The following is a 19,112-nucleotide window of genomic DNA, read 5'->3' on the forward strand; positions in this document are numbered from 1 at the left end:
GCCGTTGCTGAGTTTTATTAAGACATAACTTTTAATTTATTATAATACTAATTTTAAGTTTAGTCATAAATACCTATTTAATAAATATGTAAGTACTTAATGTATTTTTATTTGACGTCTTGATTTACATCAATTAAATAATGTGTCTTAATCCCAGTAACACATGGTGCGGACAGAAATATTTTGCAAGTACGAGCCGTCTAAAGCTTTACACTCAAATATCGTCTATTTAATCTAAATGGTTGGAAGTTGAAGAACGAAACTATATAATATTGATAAGTTAAAAAGCTGGTGTCTCATTTTGACTAAGATTGCAAACTTCATATAAAGAATAAATTCTATTGAGATTCAATAAAAAATAATATTATTAAAAATAATTTATTCTATTGATTGAAAAATATTTCTTTTATAAAAAAATATAAACTTACAAAAGAAAAGTCACTCACACTCTATGGATATAATACATATTTGCGCAAATCCTATTAGTTTTTCTTTGTCCATTTTATTAGTGGGAGTGGAAATCTGTAAACACAAATTTAAATATTTATTAAATTTATCACATCTGTAAATTATATATTTATATCTGAAAACGTATTTTATTAACTTTCGGGAAGGGGTATTTTTAACAATATCTGGTTGGAACAACTTTTATATATCTTAGAACTATTGAAATGTGACGAGTATATGGTCTTAGGAAGGTCTTTGTTTACTATTTATTTATAATAATAATTTATTTGCAAGAATATGGTACACAATTCAAGCTAAACTTCTCATATTCTGCCACAAATAATGGCGTGCAAAATTTGTCTTACATTATTTTGATTATTAATCAAATTATAATAGTCAATTCTTATAATATTATATTACAATTTATAAATTTAATTACAATATTTCTCATACACATCAACACATTAAAAAAACCTATTATTACATTATTAAAATAACAATAATTCAAATGTTTCACTCAAATACTCATAAATAGAACAATGTTTTTCCCAAAATTAGTATATTAAGTAATTTTGTTAAATCTATAGTAAGAAGATCTTTTGAAAGTTTTTGGTAAATTATTAGAAACCTTTCAGCAGTGTTGGCCTAGTGTCTTCAGCGTGCGACTCTCATACCTGAGGTCGTAGGTCCGAACCCCGGCTGTGCACCAATGGACCAATTTCTATGTGCGCATAACATTTGCTCGAACGGTGAAGGAAAACATCGTGAGGAAACCGACATGTCTTAGACCTACTGATCACCTACTTGCCTATTAGATTTAAAAAAAATTATCATGAAACAGATTCAGAAATCTGAGGCTAAGACCTAAAGAGGTTGTAGCGCCACTGATTTATTTATTATTTATTATTAGAAACCTTTATTGCCATACAAAAAGTGTTTTTCCTATACAATTCTAGATTAATTTCTGGCATAACCAATTTCTCCCCCACTCTCTTTATGTTTTTGTGAACGAATAAGGGCATTTCTATAATAAACATACAGGGAAGAGATAAAAATTTGAGATCCATAAACAAAGGTAGGCAACGTTCAAGAGGAGTTTTCCTTAATACAAAAGAGGTACATACTGCAGAACATAAAGAAACGGAAATAATAATATTAGGTATTGAAGACTAAGAGTATAATAATAAAACTAACACCCATTTGATAATTTTTTTAACAGCGTGGAATTAAGTTATTATCATGTGTATATGGCATTTTATGGCCACATAATTTAAAAATATTTTTGAAAACTAATCTTTTGGATAGGGTTCGCGTGAAAGAGATCAGATAGATAAGGATAATATTTTATTAATTATATACGTCATATGTTTGTGTGTTTATATGTACTTGTAAAGTGACCGGCGGAGCGGGATGGAGTGGTGAACGGTCGGACTTCGTTAAGGCCTTGATTCACTTTGACAACACGTAGTTGTCCCCAAAGCAATGTCGTCCCGCGCTTTGCTGATAGAGTTTCGGTTTTCGAATTTGTTTACTCATTATTTATTTGATTATATAGTTAAATGCTTTAACATGTGATGATAAGCATGATGTAATGGTTGCAGGTTACAAACATTTTGTAAAAATAAACGATTTAAGAATGACGGACATTATTTCCAGTTCTTCGAGTTTACGACTTTGATTTAAGAACCGGCTGTATATTTAAATTTAGAACCATTTTTTCTTACAAACTTTAACAAACTTACCTATATGAATAAACTAGCCGTTTCGCGCCCGCTTTGCTGGACGAATTAAAATAAATTTTATGTTTCATTATTTTATTTTTTTTCATATTTTTATTATTCTTCTTTTTAACTTCCCGCTAAGAAAATTGAAATATTTCGAAAATCGAGTTTTTAACAGATGTTGACGTTTTGCGGATCTAGGAAGCCTCTTTTGTTTTTATTAGCGGGAAAAATTTTCATAAAAGTAAAACAGAAATAAAAAAATGAAGGAACGTGGGAATTAAAATTTTAAAAATTTCGCATCGAATGGTGGTAGTTTCATGTCGATACGATCAGTGGTTTAAGCGTGAAAGAGCCTCAAACGAACACCATTTTCTTTTTATATATATAAGAAGATAATATTTTGATTTGACAGACCCATAGTCGGTAAACCCACTAAAAGCAGAACTCACCAGATTGAATGTGATTGAATCAGACTCCGGTAGAAGGAGCAATTGTGCCAAGTTCCTTGCTATAGGAGCCCAATCTATTGGACTTAGTAATCCAGCTTCCACCAACTCACTCGCTATACTACGGCCAGTGTCCTTTCCAGTTATAAATGCGAATTTTATTTCGTTAAGTTCCAGTCTATCATTTCTGAAATGTTATGGTAAGGTTATAAATCTTGATTGCTGGAGACTGCCGAACTACCCGATGGCGCATGTATCCAGTTTTCTTGATCAGGTTTTTGAGGCTTCTTTAAATTTTGAAGATGATGTATTTTCATGGATTTTCATCGTTCGAAAAAGTATTTTGCGCAGGTATAGATTCCTCTATATTTAATCATTAAGCTTGATCGTAAGCTTAACAATGCTTTCCAACGTTAAGGGGAATGAATAATTACTAATATTCTTCACAATATTGAGAATTATTTTTAAATTTGTGGTGGAAATGTAAAGAATTGGATCACAACAATAAACAAATATTTAAATCTCAGAATAAATATGTAACTAAATACGACTTTAAATTGTTCAACAGAACTTTATTGTTACTAAGAATATGTGGAATAAGAGAACACATTCAAAATCTGTTATAACATCGAAGGGACTACTCATATTTAGGGTCTGTTTCACAATGTACGGATAAGTTCTACATAAGTTCCAAATAAGCTATTTATTACTTATTGGTAGGATAAACACTATTGTTGCGTTTCACGACTGTCAGATAGCGCTTTTCGTCAGATAAAGTCCATTATAAGTTATGAGTCCGATGAAGTGGCAAATAGCACGATTTATCTTCCAAATAATTTATGTGTTGCATAGCTATTTGGTACTTTATCCATACATTGTGAAACAGACCCTTAGTTGTAAAAACCGATATTCATAACGTTCGATGACGTTCTTATTCAGTACCTAATACAATAGAATTCAGCTGGGACCTTTGATTATGGTCAATATAACCGGTATGTTGTTCTAGAAAATGTCGTCGTAAACGGTTTTGACTGTATTAACATAAAAAGCCGTGTCGGCCTAGTAGCTTAAGCCCGCAATCTTGGGGTCGTGCGTTCGTATCACGGCGTTGCATCTATGGAATCGTTCTATATGCGAAATAAGCATTTGCTCCTACGGTGAAGGCAAATATCATGAAGAAACCGTCACGTCTCAAACCGACGACATGTGTCAGACAAAGGCTGATCATCTACCTCTATATATAATATAATATTCTATAAAATAAAAATGATTAAAGAAACGGAGGCCTATACCCATTTTAGGGTTGTGGTTCCACTGTATTGTTCTTATTACCATAAAAATTAAAGCAACTTTTCTAACTAGTCCGAAGTAGTAGTCAAAATTCATACCTCAGTCTTAATACGAGGTTATATATCTTTGGAGAATTTGATGTTGCATTTTGTTCTTCGCCTGGCTCCTGAAAATATTTACAAACATGACATTTATAAAGAATAGCAATAAATATTGGCGCTTTAGACTTACATATATACAATTTTATTTATTCTCCTACATACATTTCTTGAGGCTATTCAACTTCTTGACACCGCGGGTCTAGTAAGAAGATTGAAAAGGGCAAAATCTTAAGTACAACAGTGGTAAGTGGATAAAGTACACAAGAACAGAGTGTCTTCCCTTTAAAAGAGACTGTAAGTTGTGTTATTGGACACTATCTTATGTTAAATATATTTTTTGGTAAATAAAATTAGTTCTAAATTATTTATAAGTCTTAAGTTAGGATAGATTGTAATGTTAAATGGTATCTTTGTCCAGAGATAATTTATAAAAAAAACAACTATGTATAACTCGAAAATCAAAGGAGATGCCAAAATATTCGAGTTATAGAGACGGATTTTGATTGGACCTGTACCTCTGCAGGTAGAATCAAAGAATTAATATTTATCCTTACTAATTTTGAGTTACAATATCGGTCCATAACTTATTCTTCGAACTATAGACGTAATAAGTTAAAGTCAAATAATCGAATTGTAAAATAAATTCTATGTACGAGATACAGAGGTCCAATTTAATTTTTCGAGTTATAGAGGGAAAAAATGTACTAAAACGGTATGCAGGGATTGATTATTTCGACTAATAGAAGGTTGAGACTTCGAGTAATGGAGACTTTGGTGCTTCAAGGGAAGTGACAAAACATTTTTGAAGTAAAACTTCTTAGGCGCATGAGGGTAAATTTTTTATGGATGAAACGTCACGAATATGTGCTGCGTTTTTGTCGACGAAAAGGGAGAGAACGATTGAGACCGATTGAGAATGAATGAGAAAGGGAGATCGAGAGAAAATACACGCTATTGTTTGATGTATTCATTTAGTAGTTACATATTAGTACTTTAAATGGCAATTCTCTTGTACAGTGAACCCAAATTTTGTATTTATTTGCATTATCATTAGCACGTATACAGTGTGTAAACAGTGTGAACATAGATATACAAATACTGGTATATACTCGTACTGGTACATGATCATCTATTGGGGCTTTTACCTTAGTAATAATTAATTTATAAAAAGTATCACTTCTGACATGTGTACTATGTACGCACGCACTATTTTTTCGCCACAACCCCACCTGATGTTAAGTGAGATGCGGCCTATTGGAGGGCACGCCTATCCAGGAGGCCAATTAAACCGCCGCCAAAGGTTTTTGACTTATCAAGGTTCGTCTACTTTTATGTATTTACTGACGTATTACTTACATCCTCATCGCTACTGCTGGACTCGTTTTGTATCTCATTCATAGGTTTATTATCATCATCAGAATCATCATCGTCGTCATCATCCCACACCCATTGACCAGTCGCTGTACGATGCAAACCGCCCGAAGCACTTGAATGTCGTTTAGCCTGAAACTATCACTACATAGTATAAAACAAAGTCGCTTTCTCTGTCCCTATGTATGCTTAAATCTTTACAAATACGCAACGGATTTTGATGGGGATTTTTTATAGATATAGTGATTTAAGAGGAAGGTTTATATGTATAATAACATCCATCAATTAGTGGAGAAATACTCTTAAATTATAATATATTTACTTAATTAAAATACTACAATGAAAACAAATAACTTATCAGGCATGCAACAGGTGGCCTTATCGCTAAACGATCTCTTCTAGGCAACTCTAGTAAGGAAAAAACTAAAAATAAAATACCTAAGGGTAAAGTGCAAAGAAGTGCATATACAAACTTAATTTAAAACAAAATAAACTAAAAAAATACGAGTGGCACTCGGGGACTGCCGCGGTAAAGCTATTGCATAGCATTTTTTATAAACTTATGCAATATAATTATTTATTTATTTTTTGCAGTATTTTTTTTTCTTTGAAATTAATTCAAGTTTTTACCTTGATATTAATTAAATCTACCACTCTACCAGACTCAGACTAACATGTTTTCGATTTCAGAGCATCATTGAGCAGTGTTGGCCTAGTGGCTTCAACGTGCGACTCTCATCCCTGAGTTCGTAGGTTCTATATGTGCGTATTTAACATTTGCTCACACGGTGAAGGAAAACATCCTGAGAAACCGGGTTGCATTAGTCCCAAAAAATCGACAGTGTGTGTCAGGTACAGAAGGCTGATATACTTGCCAATAAGATTGACAAATGATCATGAAACAGATACATAAATCTGAGGCCCAGACCTAAAAGTTATAGCGCCACTGATTAATTTTTTCGATTTCAGAAACGACATGTGACTTTTTTTATACCTTCAATTCCATACTGTGGCCGATGTCTACCAATTGTTGACTTAGATATTTATTGTCTTGCGCTTTCTTGAAGAATGGATGTTTTAATAGTTCCGTAGCAGTTGGCCGTTTCGTTGGATTCTTTTGCAAACAATCTTTTATCATCTTTCTAAATGTTTTACCGTATATCTTGTATTGGGTTTTGTCCTCGGAACCTGAAAAAGAAAAGAATTTTACAGAAACTATACAAACAAAATTATACAACGCCATCTCTGATACAAATAACAAAATAGCTTATGGACCGGGTTTTATGCACTTTGATAATCTTACATATAAAATTCTCGTGTCACAATGTTAGTAACAAACTCCTCCGAAACGACTTGACCGATTTTTATCAAATTTTATATGCATATTCAGTAGGTCTGAGAATCGGCTACTATCTATTTTTCATACCTCGAAGTGATAAGTGTTGTCCACCCCTAACATTTTATTTTTTTGGACGAAATTTTAATTTGAATTTTTTTAGACAACAAATTTTATGATACAGTATACAAAAATACATACAACCCTTAATTTTCATCCCTCTACGATCAACCCCTATTTTTAATTTTTTAATAAAAAATGACAATGATTGTCTACCAACAATTATTGTTCCGCGGACTATAAATAAATATACGGTAGATATATGCAAAATTAAGTTCTTTAAAAGATGTAATTAAATTATATATAAATATATTTTAAGGAATTTATACTTAAGTTTATTATGGAAGAGCTGGGAACCCTGACACAGGTATTTCTTACTTAAAAGGGTTCCCAAATCTTACACATTGTAATGCATTTGCACTCACAAACACATTTTATTTTCAGTTAAACATAGGGATGTGAAAAAATAATCGATTATTAAAATCGTTTTTTTTAAATGTGAAAATCGATTTTTGTACGCGATTTTTATATTGAAAATAATCGATTATTTTTATTATTGAAAATCAATCATAGTCGATGTTTCATCTGCCACCTCCCGACATTATGTCTGGTCTTTTATAACCCGGACCTCGACTTATTAGGCATATTCGATATGCGATACATTGAATCCGATGCTTTGAAGATGTATTGATGTACTCGATGCATTGATGTTTTTTTGTAAAACATCGAAAGGATGATAAAACCAGTTAATTTTACGAAAACTCAAGTTTGAATGGAACACTATAATTTAAAAGTAAAATAAATTTATTCAGCAGCACAAGGTTACATACAATAAAAAAAGACAACAAAAATACTGCAATATGCTACTGAAAAGGCATACACTCAGCATCTATCAAATTTCACCTAAAATCTATCAAAACGAGATTAAGTTAATTTCGATTTTGATTATTTTTAAACGTTAATTTGTGTTTATAATTTCTATTGTTGATTTTTAATTAATAAAACCATGAACAATAAAATATTTAAGGTGTTTATTTTGAAATGAATTAAAAATTAGGAAAAAATCCATTAATAAAAAAATCGATTTTTTTAATGCAGAATGTCACATCCGTAGACCACTTAAACACATGTTTATTAATATTTAGGCATTCCCTAGTTAAGAAGAAGCTTCATCATTTCGATGTTCGCCGTTCCACAACTGAGCTTTTAAGGCAGTTTCCGCACCACCACTATGTGGGACAAGCTGCCCACTGAAGTATTACCGAACCAACTCGACTCAGGGTCCTTCAAGAAAAGGGCGTACGATTTCTTAAAAGGCCGGCAATGCACACGCTAGCTGTCTGGCATTGAGTGGCATGGGCAGGGCGATGGTGGCGACGTATTACTTAACATCAGATGAACTCTTGCCCGTTTGCCCCCTGTTCTGTAAAAAAAGTACGTGTACTTACATGTATCCAAATCTGGGGCATCATTTTGCAATGTAAGCATGAGAACTTTCATCGGTGGGTATTTACAGTACGGCGCAGTGCCAGTTGCCAATTCAATCGCCGTTATTCCAAACGACCATATATCCGCTTTGAAGTCGTAACCCTGATCCTGAAAGATTGAATTATATAATATATAAGTGTGGTGAATAGAAAAAACTAATATCTTAACTTAACACACTGGCGATTAGCGAGCGATTTGAAAGCGACGCGACTGCCGCCGATACACGCCGCGAGCGCGGGGCGTACTGTTTTGTTCACTCCGTAGTAATGGATTCAGACGAGGAAACAATTCTGCTGGCTTTATTGAAGTGAAAACTTCTTAGCGGCGTTGTTCACTTTTTAGAATGGGTAAAAAATGTTAAACTCGCGTCAGGACAAATTCGTTTACTTGAAAATATACTAAATAATATAGTATAAATGAGTACAATAGCAAGAAATAGACTTTTGTACAATATAATCAGAGACGTGACGTTATTGTAAAAAATTTATGATGCGCAAACAGAATCGTATCGCCTTAACGCGAACAATAAAGTGCAAAATAAGTAGGTGTGCATACAAAATAAATATAGTACCTATGTTGCACACAAGTTACAAGATTATTTAGGACACGCTTGTAATGTGAGAACGTGTACCATATACATGTAAACATTATATAAAATACTAGCGGCCCGTGTCGACTCGTCTCGACATTTTTAGTATATATTAATATATGTTCTTTAATATTGAGGATGATTTTTTTGTTCTATCATAAATAGTATTCGCAGCGCATGCGATGGAAGATATTTTATAGGCATTTTTTTACAAGTTAGGTTACATTATTGTAGTTTAAGTAGGGATCCTTATTTTTTTCTTGCAATAGCCTATCAGTGATAATGTAGCATTCAAATGGTGAAAGAATTATTAAAATCGGTCCAGTTTTTTGTAGCCAATACGTTACAAACATACATACAAATCTTTCGTCTTTATAAGATTAGTATAGATATAATATAATAGCTATATTTTTATTGCAACCTAATAAACGCCTGGTTACCTTGATCGATCTGTTCTGCTGACCACGGAATAAATCAAAATATATACTGTAATTCGTGCAGTTTTTTTTATTAATAGAACAGGGGGCAAACGGACAGGAGCCTCACCTGATGTTAAGTAATACCGCTGCCCATGGACACTTAATGCTAGGCTTGCGAGTGTGTTGCCGTCCTCTTAAGATTTGGTACGCTCTTTTCTTGAAGGACCGTCGAAGTCGAATTGGTTCGGAATTCCTTCTGTGGGCATCTGTTTACACATAGTGGTGGTTCAGGTCAGAAACTGCCTTAAAACGCTCAGTTGTGAAACGGCGATCGTTTAGGTGATAAGTAAGGTCTTCTTGTTGGCCATAAGCGCTTTTAACTGTTCAACCATGCTGTTAGATGACACCAAGTAAAAGTAGACTTTAACGATAATATGGACCTAAACCAATTATCCAGTTTTCACATCAATTTTTGCTGCATATAATGAATACGAAAAGCTTCGAGCCAGCGAGTACTAATTATACATAAACTATTCGCTGTTCATGTATTTGTAAGATAAGCTTTTAAGTTTTTAGTTTGTTGTAATATTATTATTTTTTTTTTGTATTACTTTAGATTAAGGATTCTGCACTTCTCGCACGCATCATGTTTCTTTTTTTTTAGTTTTTCTCTTAACTAGGGTTGCCTGGAAGAGATCGCTTATTAGCGATAAGGCCGCCCGTTGCAACCCTTATAATTTTTATGTATTGTGTTTCTTTTATTTGCAACGAAGTGTAGATAAATAAATAAAATAAATAAATAAACCGTATTGTAGGAACTAAACTAGCTGACGCTTAATTTTTGAACGGATGAAATATTTGAGTTAAGAAATGTGTGCACATTATACCTGTTCCATAACTTCTGGAGCCATCCAGCACGGTGTGCCCACAAATGTGTGTCTTAGCTTCTGCCTTGATACGTCCTTTTCTGACCCGAGCCAAGCTGACACACCAAAATCCGCAATTTGGACTGTACCATCCTTGCCCAATAGGATATTTCCGGCTTTTATGTCTCTGAAATCGATATTAATATTTCTTAATAATAAAGGAATTATTCGATTTAATATGAATAATTACTTTAAGCGTTAAGAGGAACAAATATCAACATTTAGAATAATGGATTTATTTAAATTGGAATTAATTTGTTAAACACTGATGATTTTGTTTGGGTGTAAATACATTGTAAGAGGTGTAAGAACGAAATTTCCACTAGACAAGTAACAAGTAACAAGTGGCTTATTGCTGGATAGCAGATTGCCATGAAGCAGATACAAAAAAAAAAAAAAAGACGGGAACTTTTATCGCTTGCCTATAATAAAAACGAATATATTAGTATATGTTTGTAGTGTTGTAATCTATATAATATAGTATATAATAGTTGTTCATCGTACACGTCCCGCACATCAATATGCGCCCGTATTTAATCCCTACTTTTGTGGAGTAATTTAAATGAGTAAAGTTAACAAAACATATTGAAATTACATGATGAAAATTTTTAAAATTTTGATTCTCCTGAATATTAAATTGGAGGACATCATGTTTATATATAAACTTCGCAAATAAAGCATTACATAAGAAATGTTTACCATTAACTTTTGAATATAATCTTTTAATTATATTCTCGTAATACATATCATTTACATAATCATACATTTTACATTATATAGCTTATCTTACGCGCTGCTAGCTTTGTATCAGTTTTTTATAATATTATGCATATAAAAATAAAATTCATTTGTTATATGTCGCATAACTAATTTCGCAATGGTAAAATATAATTTGCAAAAAAGCAGGCATGGCCGCCGAGCAGGAGGAAAATAATAAACTGCTCAAATATAAGAGTCTTTCCTCCAACTTTAATTTTGTTCCCTTTGGAGTAGAAACTTTTGGGCTGTGGGGTTCAAGTGCTTAGGCGCTAATTAAAGATTTAAGTTGGCTCCTGGTAGATAATACCGGTGACCCCAGAGCTGGTGCTTTCCTGGCTCAACGAATAAGTATCGCAATACCGCAAGGAAATGCTGCCAACTTTAATGGTAACAGTGGCCAAAGGGACCAAACTATTAAATTGTTTTAATATCGTTTTTATTATTACTATGCAGGTAAAGAAAATTGTTAATACTATATATTAGATAAAAAATAAAACGTCATCCAAGAATAACGAAGTTATTTGATCTAAGCTATATAAAATAATTGAAATATACTTTATAAATATTTTGTATTATTATATATATTTAATATTTTTTTAATAATTAAATGTTATTCAACAAAATGTCATTATTTATTATCAAGAATGAGTGTGTCAACATTGAGGTCGTACGTTCGAACCTAGCTATCGTGTGATTCAATTATTGGGCGTTCGACTCCTGAACAAATGAAACTTTTTGTGCGTTATTAACAATTGTCAATACCAGAAAGACCTCAAGCCATGGAGAGGTTTCAAAGCCCTTGAATAAACAATTTTACTGGTTCCTGAATTTTTATTTGGTTATTCGGTAGTATGCCTATAGCTCTCTGCTTTATATTTACATATATGATACAATTCGAAAATTAAAAATATACAATTCAATTTCCTAACAAAGCAACATTCGCCTTAAAAATATAAACAGATACATTTAATACAATGCATTTATTAAAGCAAGTCTTATGTGTCTAAATACACAAACTAGCCTCAATGGGACACAATTTAGTTAATAATTAAATTTCTACGTTCCTTCCAACTCGAAATAGTTCGCCGGGCATTGAAGCTCTAAACTGAACCTTCTACTCGTATAAACCCTTTTTCATCGTCTTGGATATTCGCAATAGTACTTTATCACAGACCAGATAAAAAATCGCAAATGAAGAACAGTAGTTATGCATGGCTTCGCAAAGCAGAGTACAATATTTGAGGAGCCTTATTATAAAACGTAATGCACCCTTGAGGTCGTGCGTTCGAATCACGTTGTTTCAATGGAGTTTTCATTCTATGTATGCTTACTCCCGCTCGTACGATGAAGAAAAACATCGAGAGGTAACCGGTCTCAAATCCAAAAATATAAATGTGTTAGACTGATCACGTACTTGTCTATGACATTGTTGCAAACTGAGGCCAATATATGGGTCCAGGACTTCTAGGTTTCCGTAAGCCATTTGCAACTTAATCGCTTAGCCTGAATGAAAATTCTTTCGCTACTAAGAGTACGCAAAAGCTATACTAAATATTCTTAACCCAGTAATCAGTCGCAATCTTGCCAAGTTGCAAGCTGCTATCGCGTTTAATATTTCGCATATTGCATGTATATTGTTACACGGGAATTAAACATTTAAATTATTAAGGGTCTGTTTCACAATGTATGGATAAAGTACCAAATAGCTATGCAACACATAAATTATTTGGAAGATAAATTGTGCTATTTGACATTCATCGGACTCATAGCTTATGATGGACTTTATGTGACGAATAGCGCTATCTGACAGACGTGAAACGCAACAATAGTGTTTATCCTGCCAATAAGTAATAAATAGCTAATTTGGAACTTATGTAGAACTTACCCGTACATTATGAAACAGACCCTAAAAATGCTAGTCTCAAACGCAAAAGCACACACAAAACATACAATATATTTTATCGCAATAGCTCCAAAATTAAATCAATAAATCGTTCATTAAAGTGTTACGGCATATAAAATATTCTAATTTAAATCAAAAAATCTAAATTTATTATCAGTACATATATATCTAATTACTATTTAATGAACTAGGTGTCAATTCTCTTGAAATATATAGAGTTATCAATTATTCCCCTTTTCTTAAAGTCCTTGTGTTAAAGTGAATACGTGAATAACGACCGATACCAATAGTAAGAGTCTTCTATTTTTATATTAATTAAAGGGAACTAATTTTTGAAGTGTTATTTAAATATACGAGAAGTTATGATCAGTTGAAAAAAATAATGGGTAGTTTTGTATTGCTGGTTGGTAAATTTGTGTGACAAAAAAATAAAAAACTAAAAAACAATTGGCCAGTTATTTCGTCGTGCAATCTTAGTACTAAAAATACTAAAGCATACTAGTAAATAAGTGGCCGGAAAAATGATGGAATGATCAGGTCGATAAATAGTTCGGCAGTTTTAGTTTTTTTATGTTACAGGAGGCAAACGGGCTGATCTGATGTTAAGGGATACCGCTACCCATGGACATGCACTGCCAGAAGGCTCGCAAGCGCTTCCGGCCTTTTAAGAAATGGTACGCTTTTTTCTTGAAGGACCCTAAGTCGAATTGCCTTAAGAAACGCTCAGTTGTGGAACGACGGACGTCGAGGTGATACGGATGGTATTTTGTATTCTGCCCAGACGCCCAAGGTGTAGGTTTAGAGTGGCCCACTCGTAACTGCCCGTGCCGCTATTTCACTACACTCATCCATTTTATATATTTATTACGACTCATTTCTGTTTATTTGTCATTTTTAACTTACCAAAACTACTACAGTCAAAACCGTTTACGAAAACATACTGGTTATATTGACCAAAATCAAAGGTCCCGGCTGAATTAGGTTCCGCATAGGCTGTTACGACCATCGCTTTTTGCGACCAAATATGAGTAGAACTAAAAACAAAATTTGTATGAAAACTTTTCGACACCAACTGTCATTTTCATACAAATTTAGTTTTCGACTTTCTACATACACTACTGTTAAGGCATCTTGACTAAGGCCCCAGATTTTGACTGTACACATACAAATGCTGCGATATAAGGGCCTTATTTAAATAACCTAGAACTCACCTATGGATTTTTCCGTTGTTATGGAAATATTCTAACCCCTTCAGAACTTCTTTAAGTACAGTAGCTATAGTCACTTCATCGAATACTCCATGCTTGCAGTTCGATACTTTCATTTTATGTTTGATTACGTCTCGTAAACTTCCACCTGTAATTTCGTACCATGTTGAGCAGAGAACTGATTACCTGTGTGGCGGGAGTCAAATCGATCACCAGATATTTCTTATTATGTGCGCTGTTTTTCTAGTTTAGTGAAGGTAAACGTGAGGAAGTTATCGAGACTTAACACTAAGTATAACTTCAGTATGTCATTTGGCATACGTAAGTCATACTTAGCGCTATATCACGACTGTGAATATTACTGTAAGACCAATTGGCTGAGTGACACTAGGCGATTAACTTTATATAAAAGAAAAATGGTATAAGATTGAAATTAAATTTGATTTTGCACTGGATTATGGTTATATATTTCAAAGGTACACTTTACTAGCTATATCTAGAATGAGGAACATAATAATATCGATATCCAATTACGATGGAACACGTGGAAAATCCTTTCCGATCCTGTGATTATGTAATTACATATAGTATTTTTTTGTCTTGTAAACGCAAAGTTGGTAATGGAGGAGTGATGGCAGGAGAAGTCGAGGTTGATCGCCTACTCGGGACCAGGTACAGACAATTATGGATCTTAATTTCCCTAACGCACTAAGACAAGCTATCTATATCTATAATCCTCCGATAGATGTGGTAGTATGGAGGCAGCAATTCGATGTATCACTTAAGGCATTTTAAGATAAGCACGACCTTCAGTAATGAAGTTTGCAAAGATATAGCCTGGAAGCGATCGCTAGATAGCGTTAAGATCTCATAATTTATGTTATCTGAATGTGCCAAATATGTTATGAAACAAAGTGTTAATAAATAAATAATAGAGTCTATTTAGACTAAATATTTATTTAAACATTGAAATTATTAAATATGAAAATATCAGTCTATATTTAATTGGCTTTCTTAGGCAATAAATTCTAAATTCAATAACGATCGATTAATTAGAAAAAAACGTAAAAGCTTATAAACTGAATGTGATTTAATTTACTTTAGTAACCCATGAACTTCGAATATCAAAGTCGTAAGCTTTTACCATAAAATGAATAATATGTTGATCGACACCAGGCATTGAGAGAGCTTCATTCAAATATTACTGATCTGAGTTGCTTGAATGGATGAATTGTTTCGATAACTCACTATATACAAAATCAAATGAAAATCTAATATATAAACCCCCTCTACGATCTACCCCTATTTTTTTATTATAAATGATAAATAAACATGGTAAAACGACGTTTGCCGGATCAGCTAGTAGCTAGTATGTCAGTTCTCAAATCTTTGTAATACCATTGCACCATGCTCCTCATCATCAAGGTAGTTATGATACTTAATATAAAATAGCAAATGTTTGACATCTCAGCAATAGGCATTTTGAAATAGGAGAATGCTCAGTAATGTAAGCACAGAAGAACTTAACTGCTTGCAAAGTAAAATAAATATATACCTAAATCTAATATATAAAATTCTCGTGTCGCGGTGTTTGTAGTTAAACTCCCCCGAAACGGCTTGACCGATTCTCATGAAATTTTGTGTGCATATTGTGTATGTCTGAGAATCGGACAACATCTATTTTTCATTCCCCTAAATGTTAAGGGTAGTCACCCCTAATTTTTTTTTTAGTTTTTTTTTATGCCTTAAAAAATACAAACAACCCCTAATTTTCACCTTTCTACGATCAACCCCTATTTTTTATTATAAATGATATACATGGCAAAATGACGTTTGCCAGGTCAGCTAGTATTATATAATTATTGTATGGTTCTTAAACAACGGGACGCTTTTCATAATATAAAATATATCGGTAATAATTACATACTATAGAAAAATATTACTCTAAGGACTTTAGTAATTTTATAAAAACCTGCATGAATCTTGGTTCACAAATATAGTTCCTACCTTCCAGTAGTCTTATAACCAGCCATAACTCTTCCTTTACGACGAAACTTGTATAATACGTGACGACATTTTCATGATTACAGCTCGAGATGACCTGAAAAAGGCTTGTTATAATTTTTTTTTGTTTTTTTTTTAATGGCTCTGGTACGATTTGTGCATTAGCCAGCGTCAAGTATAGGATTTTTTGTAATTCGTGCTTGTCTTTAGAAATTCGACCATGTCCTCCATGTACGGTTTAGGCACTCGCCCGGTACCGCACAACCCTCTCAAAGGCCGAGAACAAATTTAAATTAAAACTTGCCCTCGAACCGGGAATCGAACCCGGTACCCCTCACCTAGCTGCCACTTAATAAGACCGCTAGGCTATGAGGCCCCCCCTTGTTATAATTGAGAATGAATGTGCAGGAGGTTCTTGACCTTGACTCGACCTAGTTTTCAATTATCTAAATTAACGATGGATTGAAGCATGAATTTGTATTGCGCGGAAGTCGGAAGATTAGTGATGTCTTATTTTCAATAAATATATTCAATAGAACCTAATTTGACCTTATTTTTCTGATGAATGTTCCTATGCCATATTTGTATGCGTCGAATGAGAACGTAAAGCGTCATGTAATAGTAAGTGTGTGACTTTTGTGCACACACACTTACTATTACCTGCGTACAAGGCTAGGTAAACAAGCTACTGTAGCTTAATGCTGAAAAACATATACTTATTGTTTATCTACGTAATCTGTTTTAGCTTTAAATTGTCTAAGTGTTTTGTTTTATAATATGTATGTTAGATGTAAGATTACTAATAAATAAATAATAAATAAACTTATTAGAAGAATTCGCAGTCGCCAGCAATGAGAAACTTCGCTACATAAAATTCGCAAAATATAGGGGAATAAAGAAAACTCGAGCGCTAGCAAACATTTAAAATGACAGAGACGAATAGTACAATAGTTTCATACCGCATAAAGTATAACTTGCTAAAGAAAATCTGGTATATAACTCAAATCAGAGTCAAGCTTTTTATAAAGATAATACGTTCCGTTAAACACAACGGTTTTGTTGGTATTAGTTATACAATACATATATGTATGAATAGACAAATGTAAATTTGATAAATACCTGTATCTCTTTGAGTAATTCATCCAAGGAGGATTTCCATTTATCGAGGCTTATTCTTTTTATAGCGCATTTCTGGTTCCGCGGCTTACACATCGCAGAATGTACGACCGCTGTGGCCCCAACACCTTCAATCATTTCCGAATATGGTTAAAATCTATTATAACGACTCGTTTATTACATCGTCTTTTTTTCTTTTTCTTTTTTAAAAGACAATTCACACCAATTGACCGAGTCCCATGCTAAGCTGGTGAAGCTTGTGTTACGGGTACTAGGCAACGGATATACATACATATTATAGATAGATAGACATATAAATACATATTTAAACACCCAAGACCTAAGCACAACACCAAATGCTCATCACATCGATGTTCGTCTCAGCCGGGGATCGAACCCGGGACCCATAGATTCGCAGTCGGGGTACTAACCACTAGACCAATGAGTCGTCAAAAAAGTCATACATCGTCTACTCATATTTAGTCGTAAAAGCCGATAGTCGTAACAGCCGATTACGTTGGCATTAAGTAGGATACATATTTTTTTGGTTTATAGTACACATTTTACTAATTACATTTTTGGGTATATCTTCTAATTTTATAACAAAAACTTAATTTTGTCTTTATTTATTGATTAGTACATATATATATATGCTAATAATATAAAGAGGAATGATTTGTAATATTGTGTGTAACAAATACCTACTATATACCAATATCAAAATTAGAATCCTATTTTCGCTTTATATTTCTTACAAAAATGTTTAACAAACAAATTAAGACGAGATAGACCACCAGTCGTTTTTATATGAATAGGGAATTTTTATATTAAAATCACATATTATTATTTATATTTGTATACACAACATACATACATTTTACCAAAAGATAAAAACCTTTGTGTTATCGTGTACAAATAACAATATTTCAAATCGCAAGTTCCAATTTCATAAAATACTCGAAATTTATGCGGGGTGTTTGAAAGAGACAAATAGTTTCGCTCTCCTGTAGCCAAACGTTGTCCGTCTCTCTCGCTCGCATAGAGTGTTTGTTATCGTCGTATTACAACATAATAGAACCAATATTCGTTCCTTTTTACATTATTTAACACGTCTGAGAGCATAAAATAAATATATATTGGTAAATTACTATATTACATACCAATAACATCTCCAATTTCGTAATCATCTTCATTATTCGGCCAAGGTACGCCCTGCGTCACTGTATCATTGTTACTAGTTGACAACGCCGCCATTCTGACTTTGCGTTTCAGTAATATACTTGACACTGACAATGACATCTGATAGCTTGTCAATTTCGTTTAATTCTGAGTTGCCTGTCTCGTAAGCGCGTGGTGAACGCTTGCGTTCCCCAAACAAAATGATCGCAAACCGTATTAAATTCGTATGTAAGCACTTCCTGACGTGTCAGCGAATTTTTGCCGACAAAACGCCAGTTCTGTTTTATTAATATCACATTACATTATAATAATTATTTGCCTCTACTACTGGCTCGCCCCGGCTGTGCTCAGTAACAAAAGGAATGTTAATATTTATCCGTAACATATATTAAGAATAGATAGTTCGGAGAAATGTGTTTTGGTTTTCATAATTAATTTCGTTTATAAGGTTTTAAAGCCCACATACACGTGTGTGTGTGTATTAAGGATGCTTACAACACAAAATACTTACGAACATGGGCTTGAGTAATATCCTGCATCCCCTTAATGGGGCAGAGGGCGTCCACAGAGTTCTTCTATCGCGCTTGGCTCTCACTTCAACATTTTCCGGATATCTTTGTCCTTATCTGTAAGTGAACGTTGCCAGGTTTTATTCATACAGCCACATATGTGCTTTCTTCGAGGATCCCAGTCAAGCGCCTACTACGGAATATAGTTGGAATCTCTTCAGTGTATGTGGCCAATTA

The 19,112-nt window shown here is 33.4% G+C and overlaps 1 protein-coding gene across 2 annotated transcripts; it reads right to left on the reverse strand.

Annotated features, from left to right (window-relative positions):
* Window positions 1-364: 364 nt before the first annotated feature.
* On the reverse strand, window positions 365-18,571 carry LOC125062454 (STE20/SPS1-related proline-alanine-rich protein kinase-like). 2 transcript variants are annotated; one of them, XM_047668398.1, is made up of 11 exons: window positions 18,348-18,571; window positions 17,191-17,315; window positions 16,075-16,168; window positions 14,071-14,215; window positions 10,159-10,324; window positions 8,224-8,371; window positions 6,374-6,567; window positions 5,365-5,511; window positions 4,006-4,073; window positions 2,621-2,804; window positions 365-522 (listed from the first exon to the last, which is right to left on the reverse strand). In XM_047668398.1, the coding sequence occupies exons 1-11, from the start codon at window positions 18,484-18,486 to the stop codon at window positions 439-441; spliced, it is 1,494 nt and encodes a 497-aa protein (XP_047524354.1). In that variant the 5' UTR covers window positions 18,487-18,571; the 3' UTR covers window positions 365-438. The 2 variants fall into 2 exon arrangements, with proteins under 2 accessions (XP_047524354.1, XP_047524353.1); XM_047668397.1 differs by having other exon boundaries at window positions 5,365-5,517; window positions 18,348-18,570.
* Between the last annotated feature and the right edge of the window lie 541 nt (window positions 18,572-19,112).

Source organism: Pieris napi, chromosome Z (assembly GCF_905475465.1).
Source record: "Pieris napi chromosome Z, ilPieNapi1.2, whole genome shotgun sequence".
Lineage (NCBI taxonomy): Eukaryota > Metazoa > Arthropoda > Insecta > Lepidoptera > Pieridae > Pieris > Pieris napi.

Coding starts and splice junctions, on each gene's coding strand:
- LOC125062454 (XM_047668397.1), bottom strand. CDS start 18,486: ATGTCATTGTCAGTGTCAAGTATATTACTGAAACGCAAAGTCAGAATG. Junction 17,316..18,347: donor CGAAATTGGAGATGTTATTG/GTATGTAATATA, acceptor AAATGATTGAAG/GTGTTGGGGCCACAGCGGTC. Junction 16,169..17,190: donor AATTACTCAAAGAGATACAG/GTATTTATCAAA, acceptor AGCCTTTTTCAG/GTCATCTCGAGCTGTAATCA.